Source organism: Ochotona curzoniae, unplaced genomic scaffold (assembly GCF_017591425.1).
Source record: "Ochotona curzoniae isolate NIBS_2020 unplaced genomic scaffold, NIBS_Ocur_1.0 contig_4792, whole genome shotgun sequence".
Taxonomy (NCBI): Eukaryota; Metazoa; Chordata; class Mammalia; order Lagomorpha; family Ochotonidae; genus Ochotona; species Ochotona curzoniae.
In genome coordinates this window covers 9,736,868-9,754,989 of record NW_024466389.1, presented here as the reverse complement: position 1 = coordinate 9,754,989, position 18,122 = coordinate 9,736,868, and the positions used below count along the sequence as shown (strand labels likewise).

At 56.6% G+C, this 18,122-nt stretch overlaps 1 protein-coding gene across 1 annotated transcript in view; it reads left to right on the top strand.

Moving 5' to 3' along the window:
- Nucleotides 1-8,261: 8,261 nt before the first annotated feature.
- The window catches only part of PADI2 (peptidyl arginine deiminase 2), a 37,262-nt gene continuing 27,401 nt past the window's right edge, over nt 8,262-18,122 (top strand). Inside the window, exon 1 of the mRNA XM_040987971.1 lies at nt 8,262-8,419. Within this exon, the coding sequence (XP_040843905.1) occupies nt 8,328-8,419 (92 nt within the window). The 5' untranslated portion in view covers nt 8,262-8,327. The remainder of the gene's footprint in view (nt 8,420-18,122) is intronic.

Below are 18,122 nucleotides of genomic sequence, written 5' to 3'. Positions count from 1 at the left end.
GTGATGTTGCAGTGACTGACACCCCAGTGACATTCAGCAAGTAGCTATCTGAACTCCACCGCCAGCCGGGACTCCACCAGCAACAAGGTGGGAAGGGATGTTTACCGGGAGCTTCAGAGGTGAACCCAGACAAAGAACTGCCCATCCTGCTGGTCTGCTTGATTTGACCAGGAGTAGAGACAGAGCGGCAAGTCCCAGATGGGCAATGCGGGAACAGGGTGGATTTCACAGCCCAGTCCGCCTCCTAGAGCCGTATTGGGCGCCATTTTGTTGAAGGAGGCAAAGGCTATGGGATGGGACTGCGCATGCATGGAGCTGGGAGTGAGCTCATTTCTGACTCAGTGAACTGCAGCAACGTGGCATTCTACAGGTTCCACCCAAGACAGGTCCAGGTAGCCCTCAGACCTGACAGCCAGCAGATCAGGAACTCTAGTAGTGGTACATCAGGCACCATTTTGTACAGTGTGGTGAAGAATTTTAAAACTACAGGGGACAACAGTGAGCTGTGCATACACTGAGCTTGGCGAAAACTCACTGAGCTCAGTGGACTGCACTGGTCCCACAGAAAAATAATACCAACTATGCCATTGCCTGGGTCAAAATATGTCCGTGTGGCCCTCAGACCTAACAGCCAACAGGGTCCAACAAGATCAGCACCACCAACAACTTACCTATATAGGACACCTGGTGTCTCCCTAATCCTGAGACCTGCTCCAACCAAAAGTGGAAAAAAGGTTGCACAGACAATGGTGCAGCCTCAGCATGGGATCACAGGTGGTGGAGAGTGGTGAGCCAGGAGCTGGGGCTACAGAGACCATGGTGGAAATCTAACATAAGAACCCAGACCTGGAATTCACTGGAGGGAGTGGCACAGGTGACTGCAAACAAAGAGCCATGTGCCAACTGCAATAAACAAAATCGAACTGTAGACCTGTGGGTGACACAGCTTAGAAACCTGCCCCAAGGAGAAGGCTCTGGTAACCACAAGTACAATGACCAAGAGCAAAAGAAGAGACAGAGGCACAACGAATATTACTGAAGACTCCCCTACAAAGGAGCAAAATCCTTTTACCAGCCTCAGAGCTCACTGAGGAAAACATTGAGAAAATGGGGGATACAGAATTCAAAACACTTGTTATAAAACTTCTTATCAACAATGAGAAGCATGTAAAGCAGGCGTTCAAGGAATTCAAGGAATATGTCACACTGGAAATGAATCAAATGAAAGCTGACATATCAGAAATGAAGAACACAGTGAAGCAAATTAAAAGTACAGTGGAGAATCTCCAAAATAGAATGAAGGAGACAGAAGAAAGAATCTTAAAATTGGATATTTCCTGTCACGAGGGGGAAACAAACAAAAAAACGGAAGCAGAGCTGGATCAGGCCAAAAAAAGTATTCAAGAATTGAAAGACACTATTAAAAGGCCAAGTGTAAGAGTTATGGGAGTCCCAGAAGGTGTAGAAAGAGAAGCTGGGTTTAAACAATGTATTTAATGAAATAATAAGGGCAAATTTCCCTAATCTAGGGGCATGAAACTCCCAACAGGCTTGACAAAACGCAATCTTTACCACAACACGTGATCCTCAAGCTCTTGTCAGTCGAACAAAAGGAAAAGATCCTTAAATGTGCACGTGAAAAACATCAACTGACATATAGAGGAGTGCCAGTTAAACTCACAGATCTCTCACAGGAAACTGCAGGCAAGAAGAGAACGGAGCGACACATTCCAGATTCTAAAAGCAAAAAAAAAAAAAAAAAAATGTCGGCCCAGGATAACATACCCAGCAAAGCTTTCCTTTGTCTTTGAAAATGAAATTATTAAATTCTTCCACAGTAAAGTTAAAAGAATATGCCTCTTCCAAACCTGCCCTACAAATGATACTTCAAGATGTTCTCTTGACAGAGAAAAGGAATAGTGCCCACCAAAACCAAAGGCAAACGGGAAGAACATCCCAGTAAAATAACAGAAGACTTAATTAACGAATAACTCATTGCTAAAATGACAGGACCAAATTACCACCTATTTGTATTAACCCTGAATGTAAATGGCTTAAACTCATCAATCAAACGTCATAGATTGTGGGCTGTGGGCAATGAGCCAACGGAAGGGGACTATGAGCTAGCTCGCTCTCTCTCTCTCTCTCTCTCTCTCTCTCTCTCTCTCTCTCTCTCTTTCTCTCCCTCTCTCTCCCTCTCTGCCTTTCAAATAACAAAGCTTTGAAAATAAACTTGAGCCTTGCATAGTTTGTAATACCCCCCAAGTATTCACATTCCCTCAACACTTCTTTGCCGCCTGCTGTGAAAGTCCTGCCCCGACCCTCACCTGTCAAACTCTAACCGCACCCTGTGAAGGGGTGCTCAAGGGCCGCTTCCTCCCGGAGGGCCTCCTAGCTTTCCCTCCTCTGTAGAAGCACCAGCCCGATTCCTGACACCACCTGCCTCTCTTCATCTGAAAGTTTTCTCCATCTGCCAGCAGCAGGTCAGGAGCACTGCAGAAGTACCCAAGGACACTGACACAGCCCTGGCACGATGCGGGCACAGCCCTGACCCCCGGGCTGTGGGAGGATGAATACCCCAGCTCCCTGGTCCAAGGCTGGGACGCTCTGAGGTTCCTGCTGCACTGCCCCAAAGGGAGCTTGATGCTGGGCTCTGCCTCGCTCTCTGGTCCATCCTGTCTCACGCTCCGACTAGGGTGTCCCCAGCTCATCTCTGTCCTGCGGAAACCTTCCACTGGGTGTGTTTTCTCCGAGGTGTCATCAGCAATGCCTTTTGGGGCTAAGATGGGGCTCTAGCGCCACCTTGCGGTCACCGCCTCCCCATCCTTGGCAGTATTTTCTGTTTCTTCTTGAAGGGAATTCTCCAGGAGCCTCCCAGAGCTATATATTATTCTCCAGGGGTTGACCAATTGTGCCCAGTCGCCATGCTCAACCCAGAAGAGACCTCACTCGCAGCAAGGTGTCCACAGGCCTATTCAGAAGCTCGGACGAGTCAGCCAGCCTTGCAGACTGGACTCCAAGCCCGCATATCCAGGACCAAGTCCTGCAGCCTTTTAACAGAGTTGTCACCGGCAGCCAAGCAGGGAGGTGGGAGCGATGATCCAGTCGGACTCCGGACTGGGGGTCTGGGGCAGGTGGTTCGGGTCAGGCAGGGCAAGTACTGGCAGTGGGAAACTTCTGAGTCTCCCTGAGGGAAAAGCAGGGACCCTGACATGGGATAAGATCTGTTGTTAAAGTCCTCATTCAGAAAAGAACAGCAGCAACAAGTGGAGTCTGAGTTTGGGGCATCTGGAGAAATACGGTATAGGACCAGTCAGACTCCCCTACCCGCCTCCCTGCTGGAATAGAACAAACCAGAAAAACACACATCACCTGTGACTGCAAATGTTCTAGGACCTTCAGCTTTTAAAAACTTAAAATCGATGAAACTAATTTAATTCAGTATTTTGACTTAACCGTCTATATTCAAAATATTATTTTTTCAGCATGTAGTCAATCTTTAAGTTACCTTCTTTATTCCTTTTTGAAGAGTTTTTTATTTATTTATTTGGAAGGCAGACTTGCAGAAACGGGGAGGCAGAGAGGCACCTTCTACTCACTGGTTTACTCCACAAACAGCTTATAAGGGCCAGAGCTGGGCAGGAGCCAGGAGCTTCTTCCAAGTCTCCCACATGGGCACAGGGTCCCAAAGCTTTGGATTATCCTCTACTGCTTTCCAGGCCAGAAGCAGGGAGCTGGAAGGGAAGTGGAGCAGCCAGGATATGAACCGGCGTCCATGGGGAATACCGACACTGCAGGCAGCAGGTTAACCCTCCTTGTCACAGCACCAGCCCAATCTTCTTTATCTGATGCCAGCTGAGATCTGTGTGTAATCCGTGAGATTACGCTCACGGAGCATCTGCATTCAGAGTCTGACTTGAAGCACTCAGTAGGACAGTGTGGCCGTGGCCACCAGGCAGGGGCCGCTGACTCCTCTCCCTGTCAAAGTTTCCAGGCTGTGCAATTCACACTGTCAACCACCACATCCTCTCCCTGGCTCCACCAGCCCAGGACTGTGCAGGCTTGAGACTTGTCAGCCTCGAGGTCACGTGGGCCAAAGCCTTAAAATACCACCAGCACCATAGCATAGTGGGTTAAACCTCTGTGACGAAGGCATCCCGTATGGGTGCTGATTTCAATCCTGGCTGCTTCATTTCCCTTCCAGCTCCAGGCTAACTGTCTGAGAAAGCAGCAGAGGATGGCCCAAGTTCTTGGGATCCAGAAGAATCTCCTGGCTCCCAGCTTTGGGTCAGCCTACTTGTGGCTGTTGTGGCCCTTTGGGGAGTGAACCCGTGGATGGAAAATCTCTCTCTCTCTCTCTCTTTCCCTCCGTAACTCTGCTTTTGAAATAAAATTAAACTAATCCTTAAAAAAACCACAACCTCTCAGATGCAGACCCCCAAGTACCCGCGCACACATACATGACCACACAGCTGCAGGACTTTGCCACGCACTACAGGAGTACAACCCACCACGCACAGGCTGCCCACCCAGCGTGGGGGCCAGAGCAACCAGATGCAGCGCACGGGAGACAGCCGAGACTCTGCCTGCCTAGCCTGGCTGCCTCACCTCCACCTCCAAATGGCAAATCCGTCTCGCGGTGACTTGGTGACTCAAGTGTCGCCTCCCGGGCACGCCTGTAGATGCTATCCTTTCGCTGTTTGGCAGTGCAGAGGGCTAGATCCCACTAGCATCGCCACCTATGCATGCTTGATGCACCGTGTGTCAGCGTGATGGCGGCCCGAAGCGCTCCTGCTCACCCAGGATCTTACAGGAACAGCACAGGTGCTGCTGTGACCACGTGAACTCTGGGGTGGGGTAGGGTGGAGACCACGCCCCCAGCCTTGCAGGATCAAGGGCTGAGGCTGAACAGGAATCCATGCTCCCCTGCCGCCCAGGGCACCTCTGTCCCCACACAGTCACCTCCGACCTTACTCAGCCCAAGGGCGTGGGAATAGAGTGGGAACCACACTGGGAGGAGGCAGCCCTGTGAGGCCCCATGGCGCAAAGTCCCCTGGGCACAGAGCCCCCAGAGCCCAGGCCCCTGGCACCTCGCTACTCCAAGCCTCCTGCCAGGATGGCCATGTCACCGGACCTGCAGTAGCCAGAGTGAATCCCCTAAGGCACGCAGCGTGCCACTGCTGCATTCCCAGGCCCCCTTCCTGCTTCTCTGAGACCTCACCGTAAAGCTCAAAAGCTTCGTCGGGGCCACAAGCCATAAGCTGTGCGTGACCCGGCCCCAGCTGCAAGTTACCAGCAATGTGTGATCAGGACATGGTCAGGCCAGCCTGCCCCAAGTCATGCACAGGCAAACCCCATCTTTACCAAGACCTGGAATGTTGGCTTGTAGCCCTAGAGCTCTGAACCCATTCCTATGGCTCATCTCCCCCCAATTCCTCACCCCAGGGCAATTGCTAGCAGTTCTCCCAAAATAAGTAACAGAGGCCCAGAGAGGATTCCCAGCTAGGCAAGGGGCAGAACCAGCCCCAGACACCCCCAAGTTCAAAGGCCATGTTCTCTCTGGGCTGGCCAGCGCCCGTGTGCAGCCTTTGGGTAATAGCTCCTGTTTCCCAGGGCTGCCGCAACGGTGAACCAAGAGCTGGGCTGTGTGTCGGTCTCCACAGAGGTGCTACTCAGCTTCGCCCTGTCTTGGGCGGGGGCCCCCCAAGACTGCACTCAAGCCCATTCACGCAGTCAGGGCAAGTGTAATAGCCACCTTTTCCGTAACGACCAGGTGCTGTTGGCTGGCGTATTTCTTTCTCCTTGAACTCCTGCACAGAGCCTTTGCCAGGTTCAGCCTCCTTAAGTTGGCCCAGAGATGTGTCAGTCACCTCCCAGCTAGGTGCCTAGAACCCCCACCCCAACAAAAGACCCCGGCAAGAACCAGTTGCACATAGCCACCCATCACAGACACAGGCTTGGCAGGGGCAGGCGCTGGCCAGGGGGTGGGCCCAGCCATGCTAAGTCTGGCCTGGGCCAGCATTCCCCAAAAGCCCAAGAGATTCCTCAGCGAAGGGCGGGAGGCTCTTCCAGGCCCCAGGGGAGCCAGGGCAGCCAAAGCGGGAGACCTCCGGCCTGGAACCCACCAGCAGCTATGACCTCTGCAACTATTTGAAACCCATGGGTCCCTCGAAACCTGGCACTTACACCAACACTGTGGGGCTTGGGCCAGCGTGGGTGCCCTGAGTGTCAGGAATGGGTGGGGGCCGGGTGGCTTTGGGGAGGGGGTTTTCATTCCCTCGTGCCACACTATGCTGGTATTTTCAGTACAGATGCTGTGGTCTCCCCCCATACACAGTGGGTTATTTCCCAGAGGTGGAGAAGGGAGTGTGGATGGTCAGGGAAGGGGTCCAAGACACTTTGCTGATGGGTCAAGCCACAAGGAGGTGAAGGAATCCCCGTGAGTGAGGGGCAGAGCCAGGATCAGGACCTGGAAGGCCAAGGGGGGGCAGGAGGATGGGGCAGGAGCAGGGTGTCTCTCTGTCACAGAGCTGGAGCTCTCTCAGCCCTCCCCTAGGGTGACCTTGGACCCCTCCCCTGGCCATCCGGTCTGCAGAGATGGAAAGTGGGGGCTCACCGGGGTACTGTAATGACCCAACGCTAAGACAGCATGCAGTTTTCCCCAACTCCAGGCCCCAGTTTTACAGTGGTGAGATGGGTTCCTGCTCTATGAACCCCCATCTTCACAAGGGGGGAACCCTGGCATCTGGGCTCCATCTGCACCAATAAGGGCTCCGCGAGGGCAGAGGGGCGCCCGGGGGCATGCCCAGCTTGGGGACATCGCAGTCAGCTCCACCTAGACAGGTGGCCCCAAGGCATGCACAGGCAAACCCCATCTTTACCAAGGCCTGGGGAGTTGGCTTAGCAACCCATGGGCTGCCTCCTGATTGGACAATGAGCTCAGAGGGGCTGCCAAGAGCCAATCAGAAGTTTTCAGTTTCTGGAGGCACTTGCCTCCGGAATCCCCCACAGCACTAGTAGCTGGGCTCCTCACCACTTCTGAACTTGGGTGGCTTTGGGCGAGTGTGGCAGTCAGGGGGCTGGGTGGGTCAGCTCTGGCCATTTTGTCCACACCACTTCCTGGAGCTCCCACAGCCCCACCGGGCCCCTCCCTTCTGCCTATCCTCCCACCACCACCACCACCACTTTCTGGTCTAGCTCACACAGGGCTGACCTGTCCCGGTCCCAAGGGAAACCCCTGGGAGGCAGCAAAACATCGGGCTCCCATTGAATGTCATACCACCCCTCGGGCTCCGCAGGACACACACTGACCTCTGAGTGGCATCCCCCCCGCCCGCAGTCTGGGCCAGAACCGGTGCCCTAATCCTCGCCCCCTGCCTATCCCTCAGCTGGCACATCCTTTCCATCACCAGGTGCCATCCAAATCTGAGCCCATAAACACCGCTCACAGCGATCCCCTCCTCTCCGGCCCTGTCACGCTGCTCCCTGCCAGGGTCCTCAGGCCTGTCCCCAGCCCAGGAGCCTCGCCCAGGGCACCAGGACCGCCCAACAACCCAAGCCCCCACCGCCCCTAACCAGGCTCCTCCCTTCGCACGCCTGCCAGTGTCTTGGCTAAGCGTTCAGGCCAAGTAGCCTTCGCTCCTGGGCTCTCACCCCCATCCCTCTGCATCTTTCCCCGTGTGAGGTCGATGTCATGCTTGGAGGTATGGACGGGTACCAGGCTCTGTCCAGCGTCCTGGACCCACTCGGGCAGCCCCCTCTCCTCTCCTTCCGTAGGCAAAGACCTCCTTTAAGAAGAAACAGCCCCTCTGTGCTCTCAGCCAAACCTCATCTGGGGCATGGGCACCCAGACCTGCCTCGCGGTGCCCAGTACCCAGGAACCACTGAAGATCTGTCGAAGGCGAGAAAGAGCCAGGAGCGAGTGTCTGGGGCCACAGAGAAGACACTAGTGGGGACGCCTGTGAACCCCAAACGGAAGTGTCCGGGTTCAAGTGCTGATGTGCAGCCGTGGAGGCTGCAGCGACAGATTCGCATTGGGTTCCCTCCCGCCCTCGCATTGGGTTCCCTCCTGGCCCAGTCCCAGCTCGCGAAAGCAGCAGGGTGTCCATTGCTAATCTCACCCCGCTGCAGGGCTAGTCGAGCTGTGGGCGCGGCCACGCTTGACGGATGGGCCCGAGACCCACTGGGAGAGGACCCCGGCGAGCCGCCCCGCCCTCCTGCGCTGCGATAAGGCGCCCGGCGGCGCCGCGGCTGCCCAGGCTGCTGCAGAAGCGCGCTCACCTGCTGCAGGTGCTCCCGGCCGACGCGCACGAGCGAGCGCCGAGAAGATGCTACGCGAACGGACCGTGCGGCTGCAGCACGGTAGCCGCGTGGAGGCGGTATACGTGCTGGGCACGCCGCTGTGGACCGACGTCTACAGGTGAGCACCCGTGAATCCCTCCAGACGCAGCACTAGGGGGCCCAGATGCCGACACCCCCTGCACCCCGCAAGGAACCCTGAGACTCCTTCGGGGACGTGGGCAGCCTTCCTCCAGCTGCCCCTCATCCCTGGGTCCCCGCACCCGAAAGCCGAATCGCTTCGACCCTGAAACCCGACAACCCCCCATCTTGTGTCTACTTACTTGCCCGAAGTCCCGAGACCGTCCCGGGCACCCTGACACAGCCTCACGACCGCTGCCTCCCTGCGCCCCCGGCCGCCCACTGCCACTCGCTGCGGCTCCGCCCTCGCGCAGCTTCCCTACCGCCGCACCCCTTTCACTTCCCCACCGCCTTCGCCTCGGACCCTCCTGACTCACTGCCCACCACCGCCTCTGCTCCCCATGCCCTGCCCTCTGAGACTGGCTGGGTACTGGGACGGCACCAACGAAGAGCTTTCCCGGAAGGAGGAATCTGGCCTTGGGGATGGCCAGGGCTCCGATTTCGCCCTGCAGGGGCTGCTAATGCTTACCCTCCCCAAGTACTGCCCTTGAGTTCTGTGTCCCCAAATGGCTTTCCCTGACTTTGCTTGGGAACCAGAGAGGGGCCGCAATCCACCTGCTGAGGGAATTGGAGCTAGAATCTTTGGAGAGCTCTCCGGCTAGGGATTCTGTCCCCGCCCCTCTTCCTGAACTTGGCAGAATTCCTGGTTTTCTGAGACAGCAGGCCAAGGGGTAGAGCCCTAGCACCACCCCAGGCAGGCCCCAGGATGCAGCCAAACCCATGAGCTGCTCCCCCAGTGTGCAGGCTGGTGAGAATGAAAGGGTGGTTGGGGTCCCCCATGGGGTACCACCCGAGTTTAATTGGTAGCCTCTGCTCCAAGCATTTGAAAGATTCCCCTTTGCAAGGGTGGCAGGGGTCAGGGCTAGAAGGCAGGGCTCTGCAGGGACACCATATGCCGCTGACCAGGGTGTGTCCCCTAACTGCTCTATGCCTTGAGCAGTAGGGTCCCCCAGCCAAGGTACCACTGCGCCTTAGTTTTCCAAATGGTGCCGAGCCCTGAAACACCCATGCCCACCAAAGCCCCCTCCCCCCCTACCATGTGTCCCCTCAAGCTGTCCCCCAGCCCATTCTCTCCACCTCCTCGGCCCCCGCCACAGGTGCCCACCACGCTGAGACCACCACACACCCTGGCCCAGGGATGCTGCTTGCTTCCTCTGCCCCTCCCCGCCGGCCCCCCCAGGACGGAATGATGGTCTCTATCGGGCAGCAGGGAAAATGTGGTCACAGGGCCAGCAGCCTAGGAGAGCTCACCTCCTCCCCCACCCCAGCTCTGACCCCGGCACTGCCAGGGGATGGGGCAGGAGCCAGGATGCCGAGGTCTCTAAGCCTCAGCTGTCACCAGACCCGCCTGTTTGTTTGCTGGGGCACTTTTAGTGCCACCTGCCAGGCTGGCCTGGGGCCTCCAGCGGGGCGGGGCGGGGAGCAGAGGAGGGGCTCTGCTCAAGGCCCCTGCCCGCCCTCGGCAGGTGAGCATCTATGTCTCTGTGACAGCTGCCTCTGTGGCACCTCCAGATGCCAGCCACGGCCATGGTGCCAACAGCCCCCTACCTGCACCTGGGAGCCGCTCAGAACCCGGAGACGCAGAGCAGTCTAGGCCAGCCCTGTGGAGAGCAATGGCATACATGAACTGCAGCTGTCACTGCAGTGCTTCAGCTATCTACATTTTTAAGTTCAAATAAACAGGCATAATTAATTTGAATGATAGCTCTTGATTAGCCCGATAGAGTCAAAACATGAGCTCCAGATGTAATCAAGGTGTGAGTTATTAGTGAGACAATTTGCCTTATGTCTTCTGTGCTAAGTCTGAAATCCACTGGAATTGTTACACTCAGACATCCCCTGGAACCCAACAGCCACGTGGTCCCGGCAGCGAAGCCTGCAGCAGACCTTCGTCTGGGCCTGAGTGCATGTGGAGCTGCGTAACTTTCTTGCATTTTTAAAAATTACGTATTTACTTCTTTTTTTAAAAAAAAGATTTATTTATATTAAAAAAGCAGATATGCAGAGAGGAGGAGAAACAGAGAGGAAGATCTTCTGTCCAATGATTCAACTCCCCAAGCGGCTGCAACAGCTGGAGCTGAGCCAATCCGAAGCCAGGAGCCAGGAGCCTCCTCTGGGTCTCCCACACGGGTGCAGAGTCCCAAAGCCCTGGGCCGTCCTCAGCTGCTTTCCCATGCCACAAGCAGGGAGCTGGATGGGAAGCGGGGCCGCCGGGATTAGAACCAGCGCCCATACGGGATCCTGGCATGTTCAAGGCAAGGACTTTAACCACTAGGCTATCGCGCCAGGCCCCACATTTATGTAAGAGTCAGAGAAACATAGAGAGAAGGCTCCTACCTGCTGGTTCTCTTCCTTACGTGCCCACCATAGCTGGAGTCAGGCCAAGCCGACGTTTAGGGGCTGGGACCCCAATCCAGGTCTCCTGGCTGGGTGGTAGGAGCCATCATCCCTGCCTCCCAGCATCTGTGTTATCAGAAAGCCAGGTACCCCACTATGGGATGCAGGTGTCCTAACCATTAGGCCAAATGCTGGCCCCCAGAGAATTCCTTACTGTTGGGGCACTGCCTTGGGCATGGCAGGACATTTTATGGCACTTCTAACCACACCCGCTGTCCCTGTCCCCAAGCTGTGTAGGCCACAATCAGCCACTGTCATGCTGGCCACAGCAGGACACATTCAGGAGCGCCGGGATCCAGGGACGTGCTCTCGCTCCTACTCTGGCTCTGTCCTAACTGCAGGGTGCTCGGGTGATGATTCTGTGTCCCATTCTGTAGATGAGGAAAGTGAGGGTCAGAAACCCGAGGTCATTTGCCCTCAGTCACACGGAGCTCAGGCCTAGGTCCATCTGCCTGGATACAGCCCCAAAACCAGCAGACTACAATACACCACTCTCATAGCCTGTGTCCCCACCCCACCTCTGTCCCCTGAGACTTCATTCCCAGTTGGTCTCCACTTCCTGCAGAGTTCTTCCGGGCCCAGACATAGGCTGGGCCCTCTGAGGGGACCCTAAGGAAAAAGGTCTGGTGGGCTGTGGACCCCTTCGGTGGGATATGCTATGAGTCACAAAGGGAGGTGAGTCACCCTAGCAGCTGCCTGCTCCCCTGGCTTCAACTCCCTCCCTGAGCTGCACCTGCAGCGTCTTCCGCTTAGACCCACAGCGGGGGGCCCCTGACCTGTTCCTCCTCTGCTCTGGTGCCCTGGGAGGAGCTGTCCTCCCTGGATGAGCCCCCTCTGCCCTTCACTGCAGGTGCTCAGGGTGAGGATGGATTCCAGGTGCTGGAAAGGCTGTCGGGCAGTGCGAAGAGGAAGGCTTGAGGTTCCCAATCCCTTGCTGTGTGATCTTGAACAGACACCTGCACCTCTCTGAGTATACAGCAACCCAAAATGAGATTCTGCCAGAGGACATGGATAGCACACACCGCACCCCATGATAAGGCCACGGTGTTGAGCACCCAAAAACTGCCACCAAGAGTTCATCCAGGCCACCAGGGTGCTGTGCACCCCACTCTCTCTCCCAGAAAGACTGGTCCCTTCCATGGCTGCTGGTCTCCCGCAAGCCATGAATATTTGCAAAGAAAGAAGGAAGTAGGATTTTTTTTCTAGAGAATATTTAGTGATCGTTATTAAAGATACTTGCTGTTCTTGCTGCTGCTCCCCAATATATTTGCCCTAGAAATGGCTCAGGTGCACCTTACCTCACGCCCCCCACCCCCAGGAGCAGCCCCACACCTCCATCTCCCTAGTGACAGCCCTAAGCCCCCACCCCCAGGGGCAGCCCCTGGGTCACTGGGACTGCCCTGGGCCCTCACCTGAGTCATACTGACACTGGAGTCAGAGCCTCCACTGCCCCCAGCTGATCTCCCCCGTCCCACTCACCCATGGTGACTGTGCCATGCTCAGGAAGTGTGGGCACCCCAGGAGCCTGGAAGGAATGCAGAGAGGGCAGCCTTGGAGTAGAGTGGAGGCCACTTACACTGCTGTCCCCCCGCTGACCCCCAAGACCTGGCCTTGGAAACGGCATCTTGGTTGGTGTCTTGTCTGGGGTTGAGCATTCTGGTTACGGCCGGTGTCGCTTCCTCTACATCCTGAGGTCCAGGGATGGAGAATAGGTGACCACCACTGTCTCCTGCACCTGCTGAGGGGGCACCCACTCACGCCTGAGCACACCTGTGAGGTAGGGGTGGGGTGCTGCAAGGCGCTGCCCCTGCTCCTTGCCCAGGAGTCCCCAGGTTATAGGCTGAGCTGCTACTTTGCTCGCCCACCACTCTCTGGCAGAAGACTGAAAGAGGGTCCAGGGCAGCGTTCCTAGACTCAGATAACATGTGCAGGAAGCGGAGAGAGAACAGGTGTACATCCTACTTGGAGATGAGCCTGGAGGACCTCCCTCCCTCTCCCCCACCCCGTCCTCTGACTGTCCCTCCAGTCTTTCTCTATCTCTGGCTGGGAGCAAGTGCTGGAAATGCATTTACTTCCAAAAGTCTCATCAGGGCACAGGCCAGGAGGGTCTGAAGTCCAGTTTGCAGAGCTGAGATCTTGCAGTGCCAAGGGGTCCTCCACAGTGCGCCAGGTCCTGCCTCACCGGCACTGTCCCCTGGCAGGTCCCCTGCACAGGCTGCATGGCAGCTATATTGGCAGTGTTGGTGCTCTTGGCCTTCGTAGGCATCAAACACCCGGCCACCTCAGGGCCTTTGCACATGCTGTCTGAGCAGTCCCAGACTGACACCTGTCAGTCAAGCCTCAGCTCCAATGCCCCTCCTCCAAGCAGCTCTCCTGACCCCCGCCAAGCGTGTGGTGGTGCCCCAAGCCAAGCCCCAGGCATCTCAGCCTCGTTGTCCATTTTATTTTTCCTTTGCAGATCAGCCTGTTCCTCTGTCACTGTGAGTGGCCTGTACTTGTGTGCCAGGCAGCCTGCTTAGCGTGATGCCTGCTCATCCCACGTGTGACTCAATCTCATGACCTTGTAGCAGGCTAGGGACTACTGCCACCCTTCCCTCCCGGGAGGGGGTGGGGGGCAGAAGTGAACACTTTTGGTTGGAGGTGACACATCAGGTCGTGGGGGAGCATGGAGCCCCTTCCATCCCCACCCCCACCTCGCCTCTGCCGGGCTGCCTCCTGAACTCATCCCATATTGCTCTCCTCTCTAGGGAAGGCTTTTGGTGGAATGAATGAATGAATGAATGAATGAATGACGGGAGGAGGGCAGTGGTGTCCCTGGATCTGCCCATCAGGGGCTGAGCTCCCCACCCTCAACCACCAGGGCCTGGCACTGCAGAAGGTCAAGGGCTTGTGGCCGAGTTTGGCACTTGCTCCCGAGTAAATGATGCTGCGTGGAATCCAGCCCAGGTCAGGTGGCCCCATAAATTAGAACAACACCCTGGGCCTTCAGCCCCAACTGGGAGGTCCTGCCAGAGCGGCGCCTAGACTCTGGGTTCAGGCCAGCTCCCAGGCAGCGGGAGGGTGGGGAGGCAGGCCTGGGCCACAGCTTGCTCACTGCAGAGCTGGGGTCCCTGAGGGTCTTCCCCCTCTGGCCCAGTGGGAATCCGTGGCAGGGACTCTCCCCACTGCCCACCACTCAGCTGGCCAGGCACCTACCACACTATGGTAGAGGTTGCCCTATCCACTGGGGGCCCTGCCAGCCTCTGTGGTCCAAGACCAGTGCAAGCCTGCTTATCTTGCTCATTTATCAGAGAGAATCAGGAACAGGAAGCCAGCTTGCAGTATCCCCCAGCTGGGCCCCTCGCTCCCCCACAGGGTCCTCTCCTAAGCCAGGCCTGACTCTCCTGCCTCCAAGCTTCCCTACTGAAAGGACTTCAGGAAGGTGAATTCTCTCCCAGAATGGGAGCAGCCAGGGCTGGATATGTGGGTGCTTACTGCACCTGGCAGTCTGTCATTACTGTCCGTGAGACTAGGAGAAAGTGTTGGCCTTGCACGGGCCTCAATGCACCCCTCTATAAAATGGCATGGCATTGGCACAGAGCTCATGGAGTCCCCAAGAGGAGGCAGTCCTGAATTTAGTTTACTATATTGTTACAGACACAAAGACTATGAGACAACATAATGAGTTTGTAATGCCTGTGGGAGAGGCGTGGTGGGCATTTGTTGGGTGTTATTTGAGGAACCTGCAAAGGAAAGGTCTTCTGACTGGGGAGTTCAGGAAGGACTTCCTGCAAGGGGTGGAAACTCAGCTGGGTCTCAAAGGATGGGTGAAGGCTCAGGTTGAGGATGTGTCCTGCAGGAGCAAACACGCCTGGCAGGAAGGGCAGGGTCAAGGTAGCAGGGATAGACAATAGGGAGCCATTGAAGACTTTGGAGGAAGGCAGTCACCTTAGACTAAGCCAGTTGATCACCAAAGAGGAGTCTGGGGCAGTTGGAGGCACCAGTGTCTAGGGGAAGAAGCTGCTGGGGGCACCAGATGGAGGAGGACGCTGGAGGCTCGGTGCGCCCTGCCTGCACTGGGGCCCGTCCGGAGCAGCTGCGTGCCACCAGGGCTTCTGCCAGCCTGAGGCCTAAACTGACAGCTTCCAGCATCCAGGCTGCCCTCCTGGCCAGGCCAGCGGCTGGGCTCCCCCTAAGATTCCCCCAAGCACCCAAGGGCAGGATGTCACACTCAGGCTGCCAGGAGCCAGGCTCACTCCGGGACTGGGCACCCCAACAGGTGTTAACGAGGCCCAGGCCGGATGGACAAGCTGCAAGAGGCAGGTGTCAGCCAGGGGCAGGCGTGTCATGGCCTCAAGTTGGGTGCTGAGTGAGCCACCCAGGCCCTTCAAGCCGATGTCCCCCTCCACTGCCAGTGACCGAGCCCTCTCCTCCCTCCATAGCCTCCATAGCCCTGCTTTCCCTCAGCCACACCACCTCCTTCCAGGTTCCAGACCTGCTGATGTAGCACCCATCCACGCCATCCTCACTTCCCAAGGAGGGGAATCTCACTTCCTGTCCCTCTCCCTTTTTCATCCAGTCTAGTAGTTCTCAGACCATGGTCCCTGGACCAGGAGCATCAGTATCATTTGGGAGCCTGATAGGAATACAGGTTTCCAGGCTCCAGCAGTGGTGAGGTTGGAGCACAAGCTTCAAATGCTGGTAGTACCACTTGAAGCCATGCAGGCCTGTCCTCCAGAGGGGGACAAAGTTTAGCCCACAGCACAAATGCCACTTCCTCCAGGAAGCTGCCCGTGAAGCCCAGACCAGGGCCTGGAGGCACCATGCCTCTTCTCTGTTGCAATTCTCACAGCTTGGATCGCACCAGAATCGTGTCCTCTGTTGAACACAAACTCCATGTCCTCTTCTTCACCCAGCCAGCTCCGGGAGCCCTCGGGGTTAACGGACTGAAAGACCACAGAGTCTTCTCTCGTCCCTTCCTACAACAAATGCTTGTCCTTACTGTGCACCTGCTCCCGGCCAGGTACTAAAACACAGAAACAAAAAGAAGGTACAGACTGTACCTTCAAGAAGGCATGAGAGGAGGTAAAGCTGAGGGCAGCAGATGGAGCCGCATCTCCCAGAGGGATGGGCTTGGCAGGTGGCGAATGTGGGGAAGGGTGTTTCCAGTCGAAGGAGCAGCATTTGCACAGCTGTGCGCAGAGAAGTCACAGCCAGAGGAGCTGCTGACCGCTCATCCCCAGCTAGACGCCAGGCAACAGGATCTGCAGTCTGTAGTTCAGTAGGCACCAAGGGGCTTCTGGACATTTAGGTTAGCCCGTGACTGATTTCTGCCATTCACTGGTTACGTGTCCTGGCAGCCAGAAAGGATGAGTTCATTCATTCATTCATTCATTCATTCATTTCTCCCCAGGTGACGCTGAGCACAGCCACAACCTGGGTGCTAGGATACCATGCGGGCAAGGTGCCAGGGGGCCATAACCACCCCAGTCACTCCCCTGCCCTCTACGCTGCCCTGGGCCACTCCCCACTGCCTCCAGGGACAGTGAGTGCCCAGGTGCCCCAGCTCTCAGGTTTCTGCAGGGGTAATGGGGTGGGGACGGGTCCTAAGAGTTTCCTCCGGGGTGGAAGGCAGCCAACAGGATGCAAAGAACACTGGCTGCCTTTGTCTGCCCAGAGCCATGGGCTCAGCATGGAGGGCAGGACTGGGGCTGCGTGGCAGGAGGGCGTGGGGCCCGAGCATGGCCACCCCCCACCCCACCCCTGAGCTGTCAATACCTCTTCTAATTGCTCACTGGCTCTGTGGGATAAAGACAAATGGTGTGCACCCCACAGGGAATCAGGGTGAGAGTCGTGTGTGTGTGTGTGTGTGTGTGTGTGTGTGTGTGTGTGTGTGTGTGTGTGTGTGTGTGAAGCCATTCTTCCAAACTGCAGCTCAGAGATGAAGCCAGGTGGCAGAGTCGTGGCCGTCCAGGTCCAGGTGGGCAGGCACCTAGCCAGGAGACAACCCCCTGCACTGGCGTTCCACAGCTTTCTCCCGCGTTCTGCCCGAACCCTGCCCCATGCCCTGGACTCCTGCTGCCCCAGCCGGTTCCATCCACCCACTTAAAGGCCACTCAGGTTTTCCTGATCGCTTTGTTTTGAATGGGGACAGCACGGTGTCCCTTTCTTGGTTGCCATGAAGAGAAGCTGCCTGCTTAGCATGGTTGAGCCACAGTTGCCTGGACACCTGACTCTGTCCTCCCTGTGGGAAAGGCCCACCTACTACCTCCGCTCCATCCTGCTCCTGACTGGCTGTGTGATATGCTGGGCCCCGGATCCAGCCCCTGCTAACAATGATGTGAACAGAGGGCACCCAGCCAAGGCCACCAAGCACCCAGCCGCCATGGGCCCAGCTCCTCAGAGCTGGGAGGGGCAGGAGTAGCCCTGAACTGATTTCCTGAGCTTCCCACCCATGCTTGTCCTGCCAACGCCTTGGCTCTGCCAGGAGCCCCTGCTGCCTGGGACCCTCATCAGGAAGAGACCCCCCTCACCTGTAGCCTTGTCCGCCCGGGTCACTAAGCACCCAACCACCCTGCTAGATGTCTCCAACACCCATTCTCCAACCACAGATGGTTCAGGCAAAGTGGACTATCCTGAAGTCATAAAGAAATAGATTTCACTGGAGAAGTTCTGAGCGGCAGCTGGGCTGAGAGGCTTCAGGCAGGCCACTGGATGTGCACCTCCCGGAGTGCAGCTTGTACGGTGGCAAGCACCGGATAGACCCGAGGAAGCAAGCGTTAACGATCATGCAGATCCTTGGGGCCACAGGGGAGTCTGTTGGAACCATCACAATGCGTAGGTTTCACGAGATTCAGTTAACGTAAAACTTCACAAGCGCCGGGTATTCTTGGCATGACCTTGTTTAGGCGGGTCAGTGGGAACATCCTGAACTTGAAAACGAGCCTGCTGGCAGTCATGCTGCCTTAGCTAAACACGAGGTGTTGTACCACGCTGTCCTCTAGTCTCCACCAGCTCCTTACTGGGTTCCAACCTTCCCTTGCCACCCCTGGCAGCCTGGCTGAATGTCTTGCAGCCCCAGCAGCACCTAGAGCTGGGAGCAGGTATTGGCACAGTGGTTAAGAAAGACACTGCTTAGGCCCAGCGTCGTGGCCTAAGGGCTAAAGTTCTCGCCTTGAATGCACCGGGATCCCATATGGGCACCGGTTCTAATCCCGGCAGCCCCACTTCCCATCCAGCTCCCTGCTTGTGCCCTGGGAAAGCAGTCG